General features: G+C 33.5%; 1 protein-coding gene across 2 annotated transcripts in view; it reads right to left on the minus strand.

Annotated features, from left to right (window-relative positions):
- Positions 1–548: 548 nt before the first annotated feature.
- The window catches only part of TRMT1L (tRNA methyltransferase 1 like), a 34472-nt gene continuing 10995 nt past the window's right edge, over positions 549–24025 (minus strand). For both annotated transcript variants that reach the window (XM_036912555.2, XM_036912554.2), the window contains exons 5-15: positions 23696–23825; positions 22148–22271; positions 21586–21665; positions 16288–16540; positions 15688–15900; positions 14231–14421; positions 6691–6769; positions 4202–4326; positions 3476–3535; positions 1911–2037; positions 549–1802 (exon numbers count right to left, since the gene is read on the minus strand). In XM_036912555.2, coding sequence (XP_036768450.2) covers positions 1562–1802; positions 1911–2037; positions 3476–3535; positions 4202–4326; positions 6691–6769; positions 14231–14421; positions 15688–15900; positions 16288–16540; positions 21586–21665; positions 22148–22271; positions 23696–23825 — 1623 coding nt within the window. In that variant the 3' untranslated portion in view covers positions 549–1561. The remainder of the gene's footprint in view (positions 1803–1910; positions 2038–3475; positions 3536–4201; positions 4327–6690; positions 6770–14230; positions 14422–15687; positions 15901–16287; positions 16541–21585; positions 21666–22147; positions 22272–23695; positions 23826–24025) is intronic.

The raw sequence follows: 24025 nt of genomic DNA on the forward strand, positions 1-24025 counted from the left end.
GGAGAGTCGATTTAACAACTTGTACTAAATGGTCATAAATCATATGGTACAAGTGCTGGTTTGCCTTCTTGGTTTATAGTAATCTTTCTTTTTAACTATAAAAAGAAAGTAATTTTTATTTTTGTGCTCATTATGTGGTACAAGTTTAACTGGCAAGAATTTAAATAGTCTTTAAAATGGTCATTATAGAAGCTAATTTGCACTTCTTTTGTTCCTTTATTTTACTAAAATGTATGCTTCCATTAGCTGAAAGAAAAACATCCTCATAGGACTAGCTGTAATAACACAGAGACTTTCCTTTATTGCTGCTAAATTAATTTTCTGTGTTGATATTACCTTCACTCCCTGAATTTCTGTATATGTCATGGGAGTGCTTTTTTCTTATCTAGTGTATTTATTAATCTTTCCAATTATAACTCCCTCTCCATGCCACAAGCTTAATGCTTGTGAAGTTACTTCCTCTAGGAAATACTTCAGGCTAAATATGGGTTAAATTCTTGAGACAAAATCTAAGCTTTATACCAAATCTTTTCATCCAAACTCTTAAATTCAAATAAAGCAAGAACAATATTTATTCATGGAACAAGATTTTTTTCCAACTAATTTTCATAGTCATATTAGCCAGAACTACTTATACAAAAAATTAGCATACACCCCAAAATACACAGAAACAATCCCCCCACAAAAATCCTAACTTCATAAATTTATAAGAGGGTGACAAGTTTTACTTCTGAGAGGTAGCACAACCAAGCAAATGAATATTGTATGTGCATTAACTGAGGCACTTGAGATCACCCAATTTACAATAAAACCTCTCTTCAGAATTCAGTGCTTGTGAACAATTATTAGAACAGTGGTTTCAATTTGCCTTGACAAAAACCTTCATCTAGACCTTAAACTTGTAAGGAAAATGTACTATCTCAGGCAAGTGTTTTTCTCAAAAGCTAGTAATAAAAGATCACTGTGGGGAAAGGTGTGATTTCTTAAAATTGGGAACACATTTTAACTTTGTAATTGTGAAATCCATTAGTGACCTGAAAGCACATTGTTCTTCCTATTCTATTTAGGGTCTTTTTAAAAAATTTCATTCAACAAACATTTATTGAGCACCAGCGATTGTGTGAGGTGCTAGGAATATAACTGTGAACTATTTAGGGTCATTTTAATATGTAAAAGGCTTCTGACTTCATTTTGTACACTAAAACAGAAAAATGTAAATTAAGCATCATGAATCAGTTTAAGTAGAGATATGATTAAGAGTAAATGATGGCTTCTCTAACACACACAATTACTAAGTAGTAGGGTGATCTCAATCATAAACTTTGCTGCATATGAAATGTTTTCATTAAAATTGTTTTCTTTAAAGTAAGAAAAATTTGGAAAGCATAGCTCCTGAACTAGCTAAGTTAGAAACTGCTAATTTTCTGAATGAAAACAGCACTGTTTTTTAAAATATTTATACCACGAATTGAAAGACTAGAAAAAGAACTGCAGTTGATAAAGAGAACTATTAAGTTGTCTAGACAGACATCTGGGATTCACTCTTCTCTATTTACCATCTTCAACTGCTTGCTTCTGCCTTGTCATTCACTGACATTTCAAGCCTGTCAGCTACTGTATCTGCAGATGCTGACTGGACATGGCCCTCTGACTGTCCTCCAGTGTAGGTGGGGGTGCTGTACTTTAAAAGGATAGCTTTAAATTGTATCAGAGGTGCATCTGTACGAACACCCATTGGGTCAAAATGAGTTCGGCTTACTCGAAAGCCTGCTTGAGAAAGATAGCACAAAAACTTTTTTAACCTGCAAAAAGGAAAGGAGGAAAAAAATATGAGTTTCTTGTATTTTTAAAGAAATCACAATGTCATTAAAATATGAAATGCACACTTTGCCATTCACTGGTTATCTTACTTTGGCATATTCATTCCTTTAATGCTGTGTCTGTGGATATTGTAATAAAAGGGAGGATGTTCAGCACTGACATCAGTCTTTTGCCTCTTGGCTAAATTTGTGACTGTTTCATTACTTTTTCTTTTTCCTGAAAAATAAACATATATACATACAAAAAGACAACATTCTCTTAAAAATACAAACCAAATACTTTTTTAACTATATAATCTCTCAAATCTAAAATCTTCTTTCATACACCATTTCAACCTATCTATCCAATATTAAATCTTAAATAACTCTTATTATAAGAATATTTATTATTGATATTTTCACTCTCCTCCATCCATGTAACTTTAATATTTAGCTGTTTGTCAAGTCAGAGCTTCCTTTCTACCTTCCTCAACTTCAAACCTCAATTCTATTTTCATCTCCTGTAGGAAGCTATTTATGAATTCTGGTCCCATCACATCACAGATTTGATTACTGTCAATATACTAGTCAGAGTTTAAGTTCTGTTACTTTTTTCTTTCCTTGTTTCATATATGTAGGCCTTTTATGTGTATAAATCCTTCCTTCCCAAATATATTCTAAGTTTCTGGGGATAATGTTCTTCCTTTTTATACTTGTACTCCAACTGAATGCAAATATTTGATATATTAGGTCTTCAATGAACACAAAAAGGAAAACACAAAATAGTAGAATGATGCTCTTAAATCTAATGCTCTTTACAGTATACCATAATGCCTTTTCTTCCCTGCAAAAGAGAAATTAAGTAGAATAAGTCATTTTAAGTCATTTAAAAATCAGCCAATTAGTTGAAGATGTCAAATGAGCATCTGTGTTGGAAAAAGCATGTAGTAGTTACTAAACCATAAGCTTCAGGAGTTGAAGTTTTCTTGTCTTTAAAGATCAACAATAAAATGTTGAACAACTAATACAAATTATAGCTGTAATTATAATCCTCTGGTCTTTAAACCTTAACACGATTTCTGTTTTTTTACCTGTATTCAAAACACAATAAAAAACTAAAGTCTCTTAAATAGCAAAACAAAACCTTAAGATATTAAGGCACTGACATTATAAATCTTAACATCCTTTTGTTAAGAATTTTCAGTGCCTAATACAACTAACTGTATTATTAAAGTATGCCACACACACACATCCCAAATAATAAGACCATTTAATAAATTCTTATAGCTAGTCTAGAATAGGGTCTTCTGGTCGATCAATGGAATTGTTAGAAATCATGCTGATGAGGTTTAAAGAATTAGAGTAAAATTTAAGATCTTAACGCTGTAACTTTATCAAATATAATTTGATCTTATTGTGATTCACATGGTTCTTCAAGACCTTAGAGTTCTTTTGAGGGGGTCTGCACATATTAGAGATGTAAACAAAGTACATGTTAATAAAAATTTTGAGGGGTACTAATGCTAGATAAACAAGTTTTACTATAATTATGTTGTTAGTATAAGATGATGAAAAATGCATTTTGAAGTAGGCTACTAAAGCAGTCTCTCCTTTTCCTACCCTCTGCTATCTTCCTTTCTGCAGATACATACATACGTCCATATGTACATACACACCTTGTGCAGAGTAATTATCTGTTGTATCATCTGTCGTTTTAATAAATACACCATATTCTTCTAAAATGAAAATGGAAATAAAAATTTTACAAAATGATAGTAACAACAATTCAAAGCTTAAATAAAAGCTTATTAAATTCTATCCACATTGTTCTTACATAAGAGACTCTGGTGAAAACAGGCTGCAAGAATTAAATTTTTTAACCCTAATAATAGCTGCTGCTTCTAATGACTTATGAGGATACTAGGATATATCATAGGCCCACCAGTACATTAATAGTCAGGTAAAACTACAGAAGCCTGTACTAAAGAGAAAAACCTTAGCTTTACTGAGTGATGAGTTTAAACCTAGTTTCCATGTCACAATGTATATCACCAAAACTTGGCCATAGTACTCTCAGAAATACCTAAAGTTTCTCTTTCTAGAAAGCAGATAAAGAGTAATAAAATGACAACAGACTTTTAGTTCTTTTAGTCTACTAAAATAAAAAATGTGTATCTTAATAAAATTATTCATTTTAGACTCGGAATATAAATCTTAAGAAATTTTTAACAGCCAGATTATGATTACTCATTAGGGGATTTACTTAAAACAACACTATTTATAGTGCTTTTCTTTATAACATCATATAATTTATCATAACCAATTTGTAAGCTGGTATAAGCTAATGTTCAGTTAGTCCCCTTGCTTGCTGAGATTTCATGGTGCCTGAACTGAAAACTTACTTTGAGGAGTACACTCTGACTCAAAGATTAATGTCTTTATTAGGGCCTGAATGTCATCTAAACCGTGGTGAGCAGATTCAAACAGCATTCTTTTGAGAAATCCCGTATTGAAAAGGGAACTTGACCTGAAAATAAAACAAAACAGAGAATTGGGTTTGAGAAATATTTTCTTTAAAAAAACAGGTCTCTATAATTTAACCACAACTAAGATACATAATTACATAGGATAAATACTGAAATTAAAAAATAATTTATGATTTAATTTTAAATTGTTTATATTCTATTTCCCACTTCTTTTATCATGTCAGTTCTTTAAGGTAGTGGGATTGGTCAAGGAAATTTAATTCACAGTAAATTAGTAAGAATTTATTGAGCCCTCATTAGGTATACAGCCCTGAGTACATAGAAATGTGGGGGATATACCAAAGTATAAAATGTTTACCCTATAAAAGCCTATAAATCTTGACAGGATCTAGACAGGGACATAGAGTAGTGCAGAAGTTTTCACAACACATTCCTGTCAGTGACAGGAAACCTTAATTCCAGTGTGTAGTAGTGGGGTGGCATGGGGCAGGGGGAGATACATTAGAATAACATGTTGTGGTGATGTACTTAAAAAATGGCTTTGCCGTGAGTCTGATATGCTTTCCATTGAATTTGATAATCACATGGACAGAATAGGAATTCTGAGTTAGATAAACTTGGATTCCCATCTTGGCTGTATGTACCACTTACTAGCTATGTAATCTTGAGTAATTACTGCTTTTGAGTCTTAAATCCCTCATAAAATGGAAAACAAAACCTCTCACAGGCTTCTTATGGAAATTAAGTAAGACAGCACATGTAAAATCCCCATTACAATGTTTATCTTCAGTGAAGAATGGTTAGCTATTATAAGGGTCAGCAAAAATATATGAAAGGATATATGATTTTAAGGTGTCAACTGAGTGATCTATGTAAGATTAGCTAAAAGGGAATTTAGAGATTATTTTGGGTTGAAGCACTAAAGAGAGACTATAGAATTTGAACTGGAGAAGGGGAAGGGGGAAGAAATTCTGGATAAGAGCAAAAACAAAGCCTGATGAAATTGTTAAGGCACAGTTTAGAACTCAGTCCTAGGAGTCTGAAAGCCTGAGTTCTGGCCCTACCTGTACTTCTAACTAGTTCTTGGAGGTTGGTTTTAGCCAGCCATATACTGTGCCATAATTTTCCCAACTGTAAAATGAGCATGTCATGCTAGAAGACTTTCCTTCTGAATATAACAGCCTGTTATTCTTACTTTTTCCAGTTCTCAGATCAGTGAGTATGATCCACATGTAGCAGACGATACAGGCAAAAGCATACAAGATAAGACTGGCTAGGTCATTCTTAAGTGTATTTACGTGGGAAGAAGATAAAATAATGGGCATCAGAGCAAACATAATAACCATTTGGGTTAATTTTTAGGTTTAGTATTTGGCTGGACCTTGACCTTATAAAGTAACAAGGTAGAAATTTACAAGTGATTCTTGCATAGTGTTGTTAGGAATCTCAAGTAAAACAAGCTTAAGGTAAGGATTCTAATTAAAAACAACTCAATTTTAAGGCATTAAAAACACAGTAACCATTAATGATGCAAAAGCTCACAAACATTAAGTATTTGCAGTTGAGTCCCATCTTTACCTATAACAAAAGCAGACATTTACTTGCACATGCCTTTCTCACTTAAAACTAATTCCCCAAAGACCTTTTATGTTGACTCTTCTATAAAAAGTTATCATGATCACTTTATAATCACAACTGCAAAAAGCCTCATTACTATTCAGAAATTATTAATTTAGTTGGCACATCAGCCAGGCTTTTCTCTTTGATCCCACTGTCTCTTAGCAGTATCACAAACTTAGGAGAATAATGGTATAGAAAAACCTGAAAATAGACAACACCTCAGGTTCATAGGGGGAGAAGAGTGATAATTATTTGCCAGGGAAAAATTAAATCAGTTTGTCTTACCACACATAATCAAAAGTTGGTAATCAAATCAAGACATAAATCAATCTTAGATATAGATCTTCCTCAACTTACAATAAGATGTCCCGATAAACCTATTGTTAAGTTGAAAATGTAAGTTAATGCATTGAATACACCTAACCTATGAACATAATGGCTTAGCCTAGCCTACCTTCAATGTGTTGAGAATACTTTCTTACACTAGCCTACCATTGGGCAAAATCACCTGACACAAAGCCTGTTTTATAATAAAGTGTTGACTATCTCACATAGTTGAATACTGTACTGAAAGTGAGAAACAGAATGGTTGTACTGTGGCTCGCTGCCACTGCCCAGCAGCACAATTATCATATCACATACCACTAGCCAGGAAAAGGTCAGAGTTCAAAGTCTGAAATGGGGTTTCCCCTGAATGTGTATTGCTTTCACATCGTAAAGTTGGAAAACGGTTGAACCACGGTAAGCTGGGGACCGTCTGTATGTAATTATGCTTAGGCACATACCACAGAGGTCCAAGTTCTATTGCTGTCTTTCCAGGCATGCTTCCATGACAGTTACAGGGTAGCTGTCTGTATGGGTTTTCTGTGAAAAGATAGAGAAATCAGAGGAGAAATAACAGTGTAAATTGTAGTAACTGTTATAATAATTTGTAGTTACCATATACTGAGGATCTACTATGTGCCAGGTGTTGTGCTAAGTATTTTATATGCATTTTAAAACTTTAATTCCTACAATGCTCTAGAGTAGGTACTGTTAAAATCTCAGTATACAGATCAGAGGATTAAAGTTCAAGAGATGTAGAAATCCATTCAAATGGCTTATTAGAGGCATAGCTTTTACTAGCTTTTAGTCACTATACTAAATGAAATAATATAAGTAGGAGAAAATGTTGTCAAGTCCACAAAATTACCATATTTTAAAATAACTGGTTGGGGTAATTTACATGCAATCAAATGTATATATTTCATGTGAAAAAGTTGAGTTTTGACAAATATATATAACCATTTAACCAACATCCCACCAAAATGACATTTTTCATAAGAACTCTTAGGCAACTGGAAGAAAATGAATTACTCTATTCTTTAGGCTTGATTCACATTCAGCTCTCAAAATGTAGGCTAGAAAAATCTAAAGAGGAATGAGGCCTGATATAATCACAAGCAAATTAGGGAGTACTAGCACTGTTCTTAGTTTCCAAAATGGGGCAATATTCTACTACGGACTTCTCAGTTCACTTAAGGCCCAAGATAATCATTTTAAGTCAGATTCTTGCCAATTAACTTCCCCCAGGCCATTCCTGGGCTTATCCTTCACTGTCTTGGAATGGCCTAAATCTGATCATATATCCCAAACCCAGGATTGTGGTGGTATAGGCATAGGTCAGTAGCTTCTTGCTATCTGATAGCACTCATCACTCAGTTGGTCAGTTTAAATGGTATAATGCACACAAGTAATATGTTGTTTTAGATTTCCTTAAAGGCTTCCCTGACTTTTTCCTGGGTCTATTTTTCAGTATTATTTAATTCTAAGCCTTAAAGGAAGGTGTGGTGTTATCAATAACATTAGCTTTGTTGAGAACTATGTTCCTTAAACACTATAGGAATATATTCAATAAGTCTTCCCTGGAGCCATTAAATAACTAAATTACAAATACTACAGGCAGTATTAGCTAAATTCAGGCAATTTACACTATGGGTCTGTAAGTTATACCTACTTACCGCAGGTAAACAGCACACACAAAAATTTAACAGTTTGTTTCTTGATGCACTTTGCAAAATGCTCCCATCATTCTTTCCCCAAGCCTCTTGCCTAGGATTTCTCAATGCTAGGTCAGCATCAGCAAATTTCCTCTCTGAGGGGTCAGGGCTTTCATTTAAAGTTATCAGTAGCAAAAAATGAAGGTGTAAAAGAAAGAGACCTAGTATTACCATGTCATTAGCATATAGGCTATGCAGGCAACTCCAGGTGAGAAATTAAAAAGCATCCAGAGACTTTTATTTAAATACAATGGGTTGAACACATATTTAATTTCTCCTGTCTCTTAATGCATTATTAAAATGAGAGCAAAAGAATAAAAATGGAACCCCGGTGATAAGTAAAATGGGGGAGGAGGTTACAAAGATGATGAGAGATGTCAAATTTTAGAAGTAGGCATCGGATACCCAAGGGGATTATGTATTTTATATGCATTTAAAAATTTAGTATCCTTACGACACTGAAGTTTGCGGGCCAGAGAAAGCTAAAGTCTGAGCCTGAAACTGGCAAACTGAAACAAGCCTACGGTGCTGTGGGACCCTGGGAAAGCGTGAGAATTGAAGGTACTGAGCATCTCTGCAGGTAGCTGTAGGATGGTACTGCAAAAAAAAGAGGCCTGGGTAAAAAATTTTAAGGGGTTCGATTAAGACTCCTACATCTCCTCTAATACCCACAGTCAATCTCTGTCATCCCCATCCCCAAAAATGAAGTTAATCTTGGATGTGGCTGAACTATGGAGGATCTGGAACCAGGGGCATGAGTCACAGTTGAGGGTGAGAGGATATATGAAAAGAGAGCGATTAAGTAACAGAAGAAATGGTAAGACTTTCTAGTCTCCTTCCCCAACATGGTTCCTAGAAAGCCAAGAGAAGATTGGGAGATTCCTCTCTAGAAAAACTTACCAATCCCAGAAAAAAAGACCTATGTATGTTTATTGGCATTTGGGGAAGGGGAGGATGGGTTTGTAGTGAAAAGGCAGACTGGTTCCCTTCTCATTACAGTAAAATTCATCAGTTTAATAAGCCCTTCCCCAAGTGCTTACAAATAACTTTCACTGTGGACAACCTAAGACCACCAAACTTTCAAGATCTGCCATGAGAGACAGAAAACAAAATTACAAAACAGAAAAAGCAACTGGAAACATAAGAACTAAACAACAAAATAATACAAAAATAAAACCAAAAAACCCTGTTTTCCCCTAAATATAAAATATACCCAACTATAGTCAGTATTCTTAGATAAGATTATGTTTTACATCTCTGAAACAATAGGACACTATTACAAAAGGAACAATAATTCTTAGAAATGAACAAAATATGACAAATTTAAGAGTTGGAAAATAAAAATCAAGGAAATCATTTAGTAGAATTAAACGCCAAAGAAATTAATAGTTGAGATTTTAAAAAAAATTAGAGGACCAATTTATGAGATCCAACATAAAACTAAAGTAAATTCTTGGCAGATAGAGAATTTGAAGAAGAACATTATCAAAGAAGTAATATAAAAAAATTTTCCACAATTAGGTTTCTGTTTTAAAAGGGCTCCAGACTGTCCAGCACAATATATTTAAAAGAATGAATTCACATACATATTATCATGAAATTGTTTTAGACTATTGGGTAAAAAAGAGATTTTTAAGTACATTCAGAAAGAAATACAAAGGATTAGCTGTAAGAACAGTAACAGACTTCTCGATATTGGAGGCTGAAGACAATGGAATAATTAAACATTCTGAGGAAAAATGACATACAACTTAGAATTCTATATTTGGCCACGTAGTCCTTCTCAGGAAGCTACAGGCAAGTGTTCATGCAAAATGAGAGAGTAAACAAGGAAAGTGGAAAAATACATAAGATCCAAGATGTAGGAGATTTATCACAAGGAGAAAGCCAAAGGAAATTTCTAGGATGATGAGTGAAAGGAAGCACTAGGGCAACAGCTTTCAAAAGACTGAGAAAACAGATAACCCACACTAAGAGCAGGCCTTTCTCCACGCAAGTGAACCTAGAATCCACCGACCATCTGATGTGCTTGACCGCACTGAAAGGGGCACCGAAACTGTAGAGATGAGGAATGGATTATGAAAAATACACGCACACACACACAAAGGAAACAAAAACATAGTAATCATTAATTATAATTATCAAAGAACTGTATAAAAAAGAAACAGTATTATAGCTTATTAACTGGTTCGTTTCAGTGGAAGAAGCCTTCTAACGTAGGCAGCAATGATCTCTGTCTCCTGGTATTCACACCCTTGTGTAGTAATCCCTCCTCTTGAATAACATTGTTTCAGCAACTAGGTTACAAAAGAACATGACTTCTGTATTGCTTATATTCTCTCTCTCTGGTTCTTCTTGCTGATCGCTCTGATGAAACAAGCCACCATGTTGTGAGCTGCTGTGGGAAGAGGAATGCACGATGAGGAACTAAGAGCACCTCTGAGCAGCTGGCAAAATGTTGAGGTCTTCAGTCTACCAACCTACACGGACCTGAATCCAGGCAATAACCATATGAGTGAGCTTGTAAGCAGATCCTTACCCAGTTAGGCCTTGAGGACTGTAGCCCTGGCCAACACTTAGACTGTGCCCTTGCGAGAGACCTTGAGCTAGTGGACCTACCTAAGCCATGCCCAGATTCTTAACTCAGAGAAACTACTAGATAATAAATATTGTTGCTTTAAGCTACTAAGTTTTGTACTAACTTATTACACAGCAATAGATAATATAATTTGTGAATAATCTGAACACTGAATACTGATTTAGCTAGCTGGAGAGGGGAAGTATGTGCATGTGACTAGTTTGGTTTAAGAAGCTGAATACTTGTCTTCATGGAAGAAGTTATAGTCATAATAAGTATACTATTTAGAAATAGTAATGTAAACAAAAGAAACAGCTGTGAGATTTTTAACTGGTTATTTTAGGGAATGGGAAGTCATTTTATTGATAAGATATATAAAACTGACTTTTAAACTATTTTTTACAAATTGGTAAAAATAAATTCTGAGTGAGCTGACTTATTTGAAAGACATACTCCCACTCTCTTAGGTCTGCATGATTGCAAGAAAAATGCAGAAAAATCATATTGCTTTATAGCAATTTATTAAGTAAAAAATCCTTTAAAATGTTTGATTGAAGAAGAACTACTATGGTACACAGTCTAAATTAAAGAAGAGCTACTATATGAAACAACACGAAGGACTTCTGATGGAGAAGGAAAGAAGTTATATGGATTCAGGATCAAACTTAAGCAGAGTATATTTGAGTTTAGTTAACTTGTTGACACTGTAGAACACAACATGGTAAGAAATGAATAAAAACACTGTAAGAGCTGGTTCATAATTTTAAAGGTAGGGACACCATCAGTAATACTGGGGTATGAGGTAAAAAACTGAGTTTTTTTTTTAATTGAAGTGAAATCTACATGACATATCCTTTAAAACACTGAGATGTCTATTATTCCTTACAGAAAGGAAAAATGAATTAGGAAAATATAAAAAGAAACCATAGGCCACTAAACCAATTATCAGTTATCCCGGAATACCAAACCTCTCCAAAGTTTCATCAAAGGTTTTATAAAAATCTGAATTTTAAAAAGGCAGAGTGGATTCTGTAACTCTTCTGATTCTGTTGCATTAAAAACAAGATTAGGATGGTGGACTAAGCATTGAAGATGGTTTCTCTTCTCAGTCTATCTACATCTCTAGAAATGACAGAGAAGATATTTTTATGAATAATTCCTAAACTGCTCGAAAATAAGGTGAGCTATCATACATCCCAAATCACTCATACTTTCTGAAATCAGCCTAAAAAGCTGAGAGATCATCATGCTGGAAGAAAACCACACTGGTGACAAAAGCTATTAAAGCAGAAAAAGCCTTAGTGAGTACATGAATATAAAAGGCAAAGATGAGTGCAGCTCGAGTAGCTCATTGGCCGCTGTTTAAGAGACTGACTAGATGATATCTCACTGTGCTGATGGACAGTGACTGCCATGGGGTGTAGGGGGGACTTGAAAATATGGGTGAATGTTGTAATCACAATGTTGCTCATGTGAAACCTTCATAAGAGTGTCTATCAATGATACCTTAATAAAAAGAAAAAAGATTGGCTAGAAAACTGTACTTGAAACAGCTGAACGTATTACTCCAATCCATGATTAGTAGATTACAGAAGGTATCTGCCTGCAGTGTGAAGTGATGAAGGTGGGTTTAGGTTGGAGGAGCAAGACAGTGTCCCAAATTTGATGAAAAATACTTATCTACATACCCCAAAAGCTCAGTGAAATCTAAGTAGGATAAACATAAAGAGACCCACTCACATATGCCACAATCAAACTGCTGAAAGCCACAAAGAGAGACTCTTGTAACCAGTTTAAGAGAAAAATAGTTCATCAAGGAAACAACACGATTAAAGGCTGATTTCTCATCAGAAACAATGTATGCCCGAAGGAACTAGAATGATATAAAGTGCTAAAGAAAACAACCTCTTCAATAATACTATAGATAGCAAAACTATCCTTCAAAAAGGTGATATAAAGACATTCCAAATATTAGAAATTGGGGGAATTTGCTGTAAGAAATACTAAAGGAAGTCATTCATGTTGAAAGGAAATTATATAGAGTAACCTGAATCCAAAGGAAGGAATAAAGAGCCCTGGAAAGGTAATTACGTGGGTAACTATAAAAGATATATGTGTGTGTGTATCTTCTCTTAATTTCTTTGAAAATCATAAGATTATTAAAAAAAAATATATAATACTGTATTGTTGGATTGGGTCTACACAGATGTAATTAATGTAAGACAGAATAGCACAAGAAGGGAGGGGAAAATAGAATTTTATAAAAGCAAAGTTGCTACATTTTGCCAGTCTTGTCAGTATTAACCTGAGGTAGATCAACGTAAATTAAAGGCATATACTCTAATACCTGGATATACCATTAAGAAATAACTGAAAAATATATAGCTAAAAAAATCAACAGAGAAATTGAGTAAAATGGCACACTAGAAATACCTGTTTAACACGAATGGAGACAACAAAGGAGGAACACAGAAGACATTAAACACATAAAACAAATAGTAAAAGAAGTGACATAAAGCTGACTGTTTTAATAATTACATCCCATATGACTGGTCTAAATATTGTCAACAAAAGGCAAAAAAGATCAGACTAGATAAAGCAATATCCAATAAGACACTTATAGATTCAAAGTAAAAGGATGAGAAATACATATTATGCAGTAGCAACTACTTTTTTATTTAGGAGGAAAAAAGATCCAATATCAGAAACACTCTGAAAATAGAGCTTTGAGGAAGGATTGCCTTTGCAGATAATAAGCAACACTAAAGTCCTCTGTTATCAAAACTGTGGTAGAGGTATATCAACAGACATCGAGCCACTGGAACAAAGCAGGAAATCCCGACACAAACTCAGTGACACGTGGGGCTTTCATGTAGGAAAGAGAGAGTATTCTCAATCAGTGAAGAGGTGTATTACTCAATAAAACAATCTACCTTGAATAATTTAGAAATAGGAAAGTCTAATTATAGACAAAGTCCAGAATACATAGAAAGAAATGTCTGATTAACTTTACAAGAGCTACAACGAAAAATTATTAAGAAACATTAAAAAAGTAGACACAAGTGAAAAAATGAGAAAAAAATATTCACAACTCATAGCACAAGAGTTAAACTCTAATATATAAAGAGTTCTTAAAAATCCTTACTTAAAAATGCCAACCAAGAACATAACAAAAACAACAGAGAATTGTTTCTATGTCCCAGAAAAACAGAATATAAACAGCTTTATGAGGGCATATGCCACATCTTTTTCTTTGATCCCCAGGCCTGGCATATAGTAGAGGCTCAGTAAATATTTATTGAATGAATATTGAATGAATTTTATAACTGATGGCTTTTATATTAAGCCAGAAATAAGAAAATTATTTTTATAAAATTATATTAATGATTTCAAACAGCCTAGGGAAAGAGGTAATCTGATTTATGTTCCTAAAATTAGTGACAGTGGAAACTAAGTTATTTCTAGATGTTTCAATATAGGGTAGGGCTAGAGAGCATAAGTTGTACAGCATGAGTAAATAACTTTAATAAACTCACTCGAATGTCTTGTCTGTTGATGAAAGGAAATCCAGTATAGGAAATAAAGTTAGCACTGTAATCTTTAAAATCAAAGGACAACAATATGTATAATTAGGGATGTGATAAAGGCTTATTCATTTGAGGCTTATATATAAATTAATATATCAAGTCAAGAGAAAGTTGAATTTACCTTCTACCATATTACCATCCTTTTGAAAAATTCTCTCTTCACACCACTGACAATGGATCAGGTACTGAATCTTCTTGGCTGTTTCATCTGCAGAAGTAGGTCCCCTCAAAACTCTCACAACCACCAACACAAAATGTTCCAGAGCCACTGCAAACAGCACTTCTATGCCTTTGTTACATCGTGCTGCAGCTCTGGAAAAAATTTTTTTAAAATTATTTGGGAACTTGCTTTTTTTGTTTGGTATTATATTGACAATGCTAACTTTGACAGTAAACTATGGGTGGGTTATTAGAAAAGGAAATTTCAATTCTTAGTAGTAGTGCTTTTAAAAGATCATTGCTGTAACTTTTACATAAAGGAAATAAAGGATGGTCGACAAGGTATTCAGCCACTAGACATTTTCCGATATGATGTCCTCTCAACAGGATATCATATAATATAGTCTAAGATTGTCAGTCACTGTCAGCACCACCACCTTTCTTCCTTTTTATCTTTTTGTTCTATAAAAACTCTTCCAAACAATGTTTATTGCATACATAAACTACTACATGCAGGATAGTATGCTAGCTGCTGACTATCCAGTGACAGATGAATAGGCAAAGTTCTTGCCAATATTAATTTTAGAGACTTGGATTAAATTCTACTTGATACATACACCATTTATGTACTTAATTTTCCCTCTGCAGTTATACACTAAACTTAAGTCATATGTATAATTTGAATTTGTTGATGTTATGTTATGAACACTTTTAAGTATGTACCAACTGAACATCAGTTTTCCATTAATTGGGAATAACTGTAAAGGTCTGTTAAGTCTAACTAATCTGTATTTATGCTGAGGTTGGAATTTCAATTTAAATGCTGTGAAACTAGTGTGCAGGCTGGTGAGTGAGGTGCTGATCGTCCGTTATCGATACTCTCAATCCATTTATATTGTATATTATTCTTCTAGTATAATATTCTGAATAAAATGGTTGCTCAAAAAGCCTTCCTTTTTTCAATTCTTTAGAAATCCTAATGAGAAACAGATCTTTTGTTCTATGCATTAGATCACATCATAGAATCAAGTTGATAGGCTACAATTTCTTTCAAACTATGTAAAGAAGATAAAATGCAATGGACATATAAACATGATTGTTCTAAAAAAACCTTTGCTTTCCCTTTCATGGTGCTATCCCTTATCTATCCCACATTGTTGAAATAAATGAATTTGAAATTAACTTTCATTCTTTTCTTTTTTACTACTTTATTTTAATAACATTTTTAATTGGGAGAGTGACTATTTTAGGCACAAGCTTTTAAATTGAATTCTAACAGATACAACATAAGATTACCAAACAAGACAGATACAGAATACAGAATTTGTATTTTATGCCTATTTTGAAAGATGAGATAAGCACTTATAATATTTGTATCATATACCAAAACACAGTAGGTACACTGTTGGAATTTGGTACCTTGCCACTGCAGCTACAACAATTCTGGCTGCGAGTTCCTTGTAATACTCGGTTCGGACAATGTTACAGCCGTAATGACGCCGGGCCACATGTTGGGCCTTGGCATATAAAGAGCTGATATCTGTAGAAGTCACTGACACTATGCCAAGGTTTCTTATATTTCTGAATGCAGAATCTAGATAGTTCACTGATGTTCCAAAAGGGTCTAGGTGTCTAAAATCAGAGAGAATGAAGACATATTTAAAACCATTATAGTAATCAAGATTTTACCATTGTCAATATTTGCAATAACAAAATTCCATGGGATCAAAAGTACTTTACAAATCTATTTTAAATAAAAATTCTTTTTTTTAAAGTAAGCAATAAAATGATCATATGATACATTAGACATATACAAATAAATAAGACCTAGAGGAAAACTGTCATGCCCAGGCATTCTATTTCTAATGTTAGTGTATGTTCTTCCTGCATTCCTTAGGGCAATGCTAAAAGCCTGTATTAATTTACATAAATGAACAGCAACGAAGAACTGTCTTAGTTTTTTAACACCCCCTTGCACCCTCACTTCAGGTCAGTTTAGAAGTAATTTTTTTCACTTACATGAAATCAAAAGATCTCAAATGCATCAGTACATTGGCATCCATTTTTGTCACCTTAATATTACCAAGGTTTTCCTCCCCTTCTTTAAGGATATCATCATCACTCTCTTCTTTTTCTTTGCTGTCTACCACCACTTTCAACTTGTTTAAATGGCAGTTTTCCTGAATCAATGTCACAGAGTTTTCATTCAAGTCATTAATTGTAACCTTGACTGCATTTCCAAGATGTTTTGCCCATTGTAATCCCATTATCCCTTAGGAGAAATGAGAAGGAAAATAATTTTTAAATGTTAATAATTAAAGAATAAAAATAGTATAATAATAATAAAGAATTTTATAAATAACAAGTTGCTTCAAAATCTTAATATTTTCATTAAAATAATCTTGATTCTACTTCCTCACTACAAAGTCTCTGAAAAGTTATCAGAAAAAAATATAAATTTTCATTTATACTTATTACAAAACTTTTCCATGATCTATATTCAAATAAAACATCCATGTTTCTTCTTTATTTTGGGGAACAGCGGGGTTTTTTCTTGCAATGAAACACTTTTTTCAGACAAAATCTTATAGAGAAAACCACTATACAATATGAGTAAGTGCAGGGTTAGTCTGCTTGAAGGGAGGATGGGAAGCTGGACCTCCTGCTGAGATTACCCTAGTGCACCGAAGTATAAAAACAACTTTCCTGGACCAACACTTTTCAAATACTGCACAAGAGCATCATTGTGAATTAAAAAGAATAAATTTATGTAAGTAAATGATCAGGAAGAATTCAGACCAAGAAAGTTCCTTCTCCAGGCTTTCTATACCTACTGGGTTAGCACCATAAGGGACATTCATTACAAAACGGGAGATGGGAAAACTCCCAGAGAAAACATATCCTGTAAACTCGTGAACACTGGCATTAGTAATGTTTTTTCTGGATTTTGTCTCCCCAGGCAAGGGAAACAATAGCAAAATAAACAAGTGGGACTATTATCAAACTAAAAGGCTTCTGCACTGCAAAGGAAACCAACATCAAAACAAAAAGACAACCTACTGAATGAAGTATGAATGAACTCAAACAATTCAATAGCAAAAAATCTGACTGAAAAATAGGCAGAGGACCTTGCGTAGACATTTTCCCAAAGAAGACATACAGATGGCCAAGAGGCACATGAGAAGATACTCAACATCACTAATCATTAGGGATATGTACAATGAAATACCACCTCAAACCAGTCAGAATGGCTACTATCCAAAAGACAAGAAATAACAAGTACTGGGGAGGATACAGAGAAACCCTTGTTCACTCACTGTTGGTGGGAATGTAAACTGGTGCATATATTGGTGCAGCCATTATGGAAAGCAGTATGAAGATTTCTCAAAAAAACTGAAAATAGAAATGCCATAGGACCCAATTATTCCACTTCTGGGAATTTACCAGAAGCAAACAAAATTACTAATTCAAAAAGATACATGCACTCTTGTTTATCACTGTTCTATTTAATAGCCAAGATATGGAATTAATCATCAGTAGGTGAAAGGATAATGTAAGACATGAAACCATAAAACCCTTAGAAGAAAACATAGGCAAAAATCTCTTGAACATTAAGCATGAGCAATTTTTTCTTGGATACATCTCTTCGGGCAAGAGAAACAAAATAAAAAATTAACAACTGGGACTACATCAAACTAAAAAACTTCTCTACAGCAAAGGACACCATCAGCAAAACAAAAAGGCATCCTATAGTATAAGGCCAATATATTAGTAAACAATTTATCCCATAACGCGTTAACATTCAAAATATATAAAGAACTCATATGCCTCAACACCAAAAAACCAAACGACCCGATTAAAAAATGGGTGGAGGACCTGAACAGACATTTCTTCAAAGAAATTCAGATGGCCAACAGGCAAATGAAAGATGCTCCACATTACTAATCATCAGGGAAATGCAAATGAAGACCAAAATGTGGTATCACCTCACACCAGTTAGGATGGTCACCATCCAAAAGACAAGAAGTAACAAATGTTGGCAAGGATGTGGAGAAAAGGGAACCCTCCTACACTGTTGGTGGGAATGTAAACTGGTAAACCACTGTGGAAAGCAGTATGGGGGTTCCTCAAAAAATGAAAAAGAAATATCATTTGACCAGTAATTCTATTTCTGGGAATTTACCTGAAGAAAACAAAATCCCTGTTTCACAAAAAGATGTATGTGTCCCTATGTTTATCTCCATGTTATTTGCAATAGCCAAGATATGGAAGCAAACTAAGTGTTCATCAATAGATGAATGGATAAAGATGTGGTACACATACATGATGGAATGTTATTCAGCAATAAAAAAGAGAAATCCTGCCATTTGCAACAACATGGATGGATGTAGAGGGTATTATGCTTACTGAAATAAGCCAGGTGGAGAAAGACAAATACCATGTGATTTCACTTATTTGTGGAATATGAAAACAAAGCAAAACAAAAAAGGTGAATGGAAAAAGTTGTATCACATAGCTATAATGGAGTATTACTCAACCATAAAAAAGAATGAAATCTTGCCATTTGCAAAACATGGATGGACGCACAGTGTTTGCTAAATGAAAGTCAGACAGTGAAAGACAAATAACCATTTGACTTTACTTACATATGGAATCTAAAAAACCAAACAAACAAAATAGAAATGGACTCATAAATTCAGAGAACAAACTGGTGGTTGCCATGAGGGTCAGAGGATGGGTGAAATAGGTAAAAGGGAAAAATAAGAATGTTTGATATCTTGATATTGATGATTGCATGAATGTATAGGCATGTCAAAATTCACTGAGCTGTAAACTAAGATTCATGCATTTTATTGTATTTACCTCAGTTTAAATCAACAAAAAACAAAATGGGAGATGATAACACAATCAATATGGATTAGAAAATCCCCTGTGTACTGGAAGCACTGACCATGTTCTCCATACATGTACCTCATAAATGTAAAAATTTGACAGCTACTATGTGCCATGGTCTTTACATATGTTTTCCCATTCTCATGACAACTTATGAAGTAACTTCTAATATCCACATTTTAGAGATGGGGAAATGTACAAAATGAGTGCTATGAATGTGATATAAGTTAACAGAGGTACACTAAGAAGAATTAGGTGAAGGTGGTCAAAGAGCACAAACTTCCTAGTTATGAAATAGATAAGTTCTGGGGATGTAATGTACAGCACAGTGATTACAGTTAACAATACTGTACTGTTTATTTTCAAGTGGCTAAGAGAGTCTTAAAAGTTCTCATCAAAAGGGCAAAAAGTATGTAACTATGTGAGGTGATGGATGTTAACTAAAATTTTTGTGCTAATCATTTTGCAATATATACACATATTAAATCATGTCGTACACCTAAAACTATACAATGCTATGTGAATTATATCTCAATAAAACTGGAAGAAAAATAAAAAAGAAGAAAATGATTCCACTGTCAAGAAACATTTATAGTACCTAGTTTAAGATTGACATTTAATAATTATTGAATGCAAAATAAAAAAAGAGAAAACAGTAGAAAAAAAGGGTTGTGTGAGGAAGAATACTGGGAGATAAATTTTAAAAAATAGGTTTGGATCAGATTATAGAAAATATTACATTGCACTCTGAGAAGTTTGGACTCTAAGCAAAAGATGAATGACTTTTTTGATTGAGAAGTAGCATTATCAATGTAAAGTTTCAGAGGAAAGTCTATTTGGCAATACTATGTAAGACAGAGTGGAGTGGAGAGAATAACTGTCATAAAATCATTAAAATGGTGGATATAGAATGGAAAAGGAATATAAGTCACATAATAAAAGAAAAATTAGAAAAGACCTGGTGGCTGAGTGGATTTGAGGACAGTGGAAGGGAAAAAGGAATAAAAACATGATTCAGATTTAAAATTCCAGTGGCTCAGAGGATATTATCAGCTTAGAATCATCACTAGACCACTTTTTACCCTGAGCCATGGTAGTAATAATAAGTAAAGATGCATGAATATAATAGAAAATAATACCTAATACTCTTAGTAGCATTTGCTATATACCAGACAGTGTTCTAATTTCTTTACCTGTGTTAATTTACTTAATCTTCACGTTATCGTAAGGTAGGTGCTAGCGTTCCCCCCTTTGAAGAAACTGAAGCTCAGTTTTTGTGGCCATACAGCTCGCATGTGAAGAGGCTGGGATATGAATCCGGGCAGTCTGTGTCCACAGCCCGTTCTTTAACCACTACCTCTCCCTGACAAGAGGAACTTAAGAAAGAGCTAACTAATCCTTTCATCCCTTTGGTACAAACTTCCCCAAAATAATACTCCTATAACCATTAAGAAAAAGACTTGGATTAGGTACAAGTAGCTTTTCGGAAATGTCCTCCTCTTCCCATTATCTCTTCTCCACGATTAAAGTCCTTTTGGAAAAAAATGTCCTCAATCTCTAAAATTTCACTTTACCCAATTGCCTGATGGCTAGACAATGTTTACTGCATCACAAAAAGAGAAACAACGAAACTCAAAGTGCTTCCTTATTGCAGTAAACAAATATTCTTGCAAAAACTAAAAAAAAGAAAAGAAAAATCCTATCCGAATCTGATTAAGCCTAAAGAGCCAACTATCAGTTTATAGAAATGCAGGGCGTAGAGGAACATGTTATATGAGCCAAGGTAATACAATCAGCAAGAATCTAGACTATGGGAAACTCTATAGGGCAAATGACCTGTTATGTCAACAAATAATTATCTCACACACACACACAAAGTGATGGAAAAGAATATAGATTAAAAGACTTAGGGGACATATCAAAGCATTGAAATATACAGTCTTTGGATTCTGATTTGATTTTTTTTTAAATTATGAGATAATTGGGCATATCTAAACATTTAATGATACTAAATAATTATTCTTAATTTCTTAGGTGTGATAATGGTATTGTAGTTTTACTTTTAAAAAGTCCTTATCTTTTACAGATCCAATTGAGATATTTACAGACCAAATAACATATCTGTGATTTGTTTCCAAATAATGGGGATGGATGATGGGGGAGTTAGGTATGAGGGAAAGTACATGAGGATAGATGCACTGAGCACGAGTTGATAATTTTTAAAGAGCAGGATACAAAGAGATTCATTCACTATTCTCTAGTTTTGTATGTATTTGAAATTTTTCCACAATAAAAAAATCTACCTTGAATATTTAATTTTTTATATCCAAATATTCTGCTAGGTAAGATAGCCATATAAATTCTCTATGAAAAGAAACAAATCTGACAAGCAAAGCAGAGTTCCAAAAAAGCTTCCTTACTTACCAGTGGCTCCAAAGGCATCTAGACATTCCAAAGGTTTTCGTTCTTCAGCCAAAGCAGCCAGTGTACAGAATATTAGCTGCCTAGAAGAAAGGATAATAAACTGAAGTAGTTGTGCTGTACCATGGCTTCATCACTGTAGGTTTTAGTTAAGAATAGTGAGAATTGGGGTTCTTATATATGGCACAAACTATTTCAAAAAGAGACCTAGTAACATATTCTCTACTTAATAGGACAAGAGTTAAAAATTTGTGAAATTAAACTATGAATCTATTTGAGTTCCATTAATAAGCATTCAATATGAACCATGATTTTATAAATAAAATTTGCCCACAAAAGCAGCAGCCAGTTCATTAATTATATAAGTTAGGACTATTTTACTCTCTAAGAAACAAATACATTAGGAAAAAAGAGAGAAAACAATCATTCCAAGAAAATGTGAAAATAGATGATTTACATTCTGTACTTAGTTTTAAATGTCAGTATGTAAGAACATAAGGATTAAGAGAAGGTACATTTGTAATAATATAAAACAGCCCTTAATGCTTTTTTCAATTAATCTTACCTATTTAGTTTCATTTTGGGATTAAAATAGGAATCTGTTTTCTGAGGTACAGAATAGTTAGGACAAACTTGAATATCTGTGTCTGCCTCTTTCAAAATTTCATTAGGTGGTTTAGCAGTAGAAGCTAAAATGAAAAGAAAAAAAAGGTTTCCTGTGAAATACAAAATAATCCTAAATATCTAAAACAATATACATTAAAAAAAAACTTTCCTTTATAGTATTTTGCATTAATGTAATCAGTTGGGTAGATGTCAAAAAAACAAATGAAAAAATTTACCTACTCGCAGTTTCTGGAAAAGAGCAGCACTCATTTAAATACTTGGTGAATTAAAGTTTATTAGAATCTTACTGACTAGCATATCAATGTATCTGTATTATGACACCTAGTTAAGAAGAATCTAAGATAGCACAAAATCCTAAAGTACCTTTATTACCCATCAGACATTATTTGACTTTATACAGATTAGCTGCTAAATATATTTTACTGTGGTATAATTGTTTGAAAATTAGTACCTCTGTATGGTTGCATATTAGCCAGGGAGGATGACTAAGAATCACTGTATTTCCTGCACATGCTAGATTTTAGAATACTTCCTCATTTATTATAATTTTAAATCACAAATTATATTCAAATGGCTATAAAGTAATGCAAAAAAGGACTCTACATTTAATATACATTAGAATCATTTAGCTGTAAGCCCAAATGAAATACTGATGTATTTGTGTGTATGTGTTTTAAAATTTAGGAAATGAGATATACGTAATAATGTGGGGAAAAATAATTGACATTCTTTATGTTTGGATTTCTTGGTAATATTACAATATAATGTTAACTAAATGGCAATCATATTTTTCTTTTTACATTGCTAAGTAATAGTAACCTTTCCTAGTGTTTCCTAGTGTTTTATATTCTTTTACACCCACCAAAGTAGCATGTCACATATCTCACAAGATCAGCCTTTCTCAAACCAGATTCTGTGAGAATATTAAGCTCTATAGAAAATTATTTCAGTGACTATTTTTTCAATTCTCAAAATAAAGGTAAATAGTACCATTCTAGATACATAGGAAAGAAGTCAGTTCATTACATACAATGCATGCCTCAGGGCATAACGTCTTAATTCTTGGTTCTTCAGGGCTGCTTCAGTAATAACAAGCTATTAATTTGATATCACTCAAGATAATAAATGGTACTTTCTCTCCTTTTCCCAGTGTTTTTCAACAGTAAGTATAACAAAATTATTGGTGCAGGAGCTGTCATTAGTAACACAATCCTACAGTTTTTCATTAAGATACCTATATTTACTTGAGCATCTACTGCTTTTTTCTACTCACTTATTAGATATATCTGCTAAATTGAGGACAGCTAAATGGTGTTGGGAGCCTCATAAAAAGAAAATGAAACCTGAAGGATTTAGCAGTTAAGGAAGTCATTTGATTAATTCACTGTATTTTATATGCCTGATAATAGAGGATAACAGAGAAGAGTAACTGGACCACTGTATAAGGATTTACTTACTAACTTGTTATTGAGATTTCTCAACTTACCAGCAACATACTTGGACTTAGTCTCTCCTTTATTCACATGGCGCCTAACATGTCCTAGCATATCAGTCCTCCTGGTGATCGTTGCTGAACAAATAATACAGTGATAATGGGCGCCCATTTTACTGGATATCTATCAAACAGAGTATTTACTTTAAATATATAAATAAGTTCATTTAAGGCAGAAGTTCATTTAAGGTTGCAAATTTAAGTATGTTAGTGTGTTAGGTGTAATAATATAGAAGAAAATATTAATTTTGCCAAGTGATTTGGAAGGGATCTTTACATCCTTACCTGTATTTATATATGCTTTTCACTCTTAGTTTAAAATAG

Source organism: Manis pentadactyla, chromosome 9 (assembly GCF_030020395.1).
Source record: "Manis pentadactyla isolate mManPen7 chromosome 9, mManPen7.hap1, whole genome shotgun sequence".
In the NCBI taxonomy this organism is placed as follows: Eukaryota; Metazoa; Chordata; class Mammalia; order Pholidota; family Manidae; genus Manis; species Manis pentadactyla.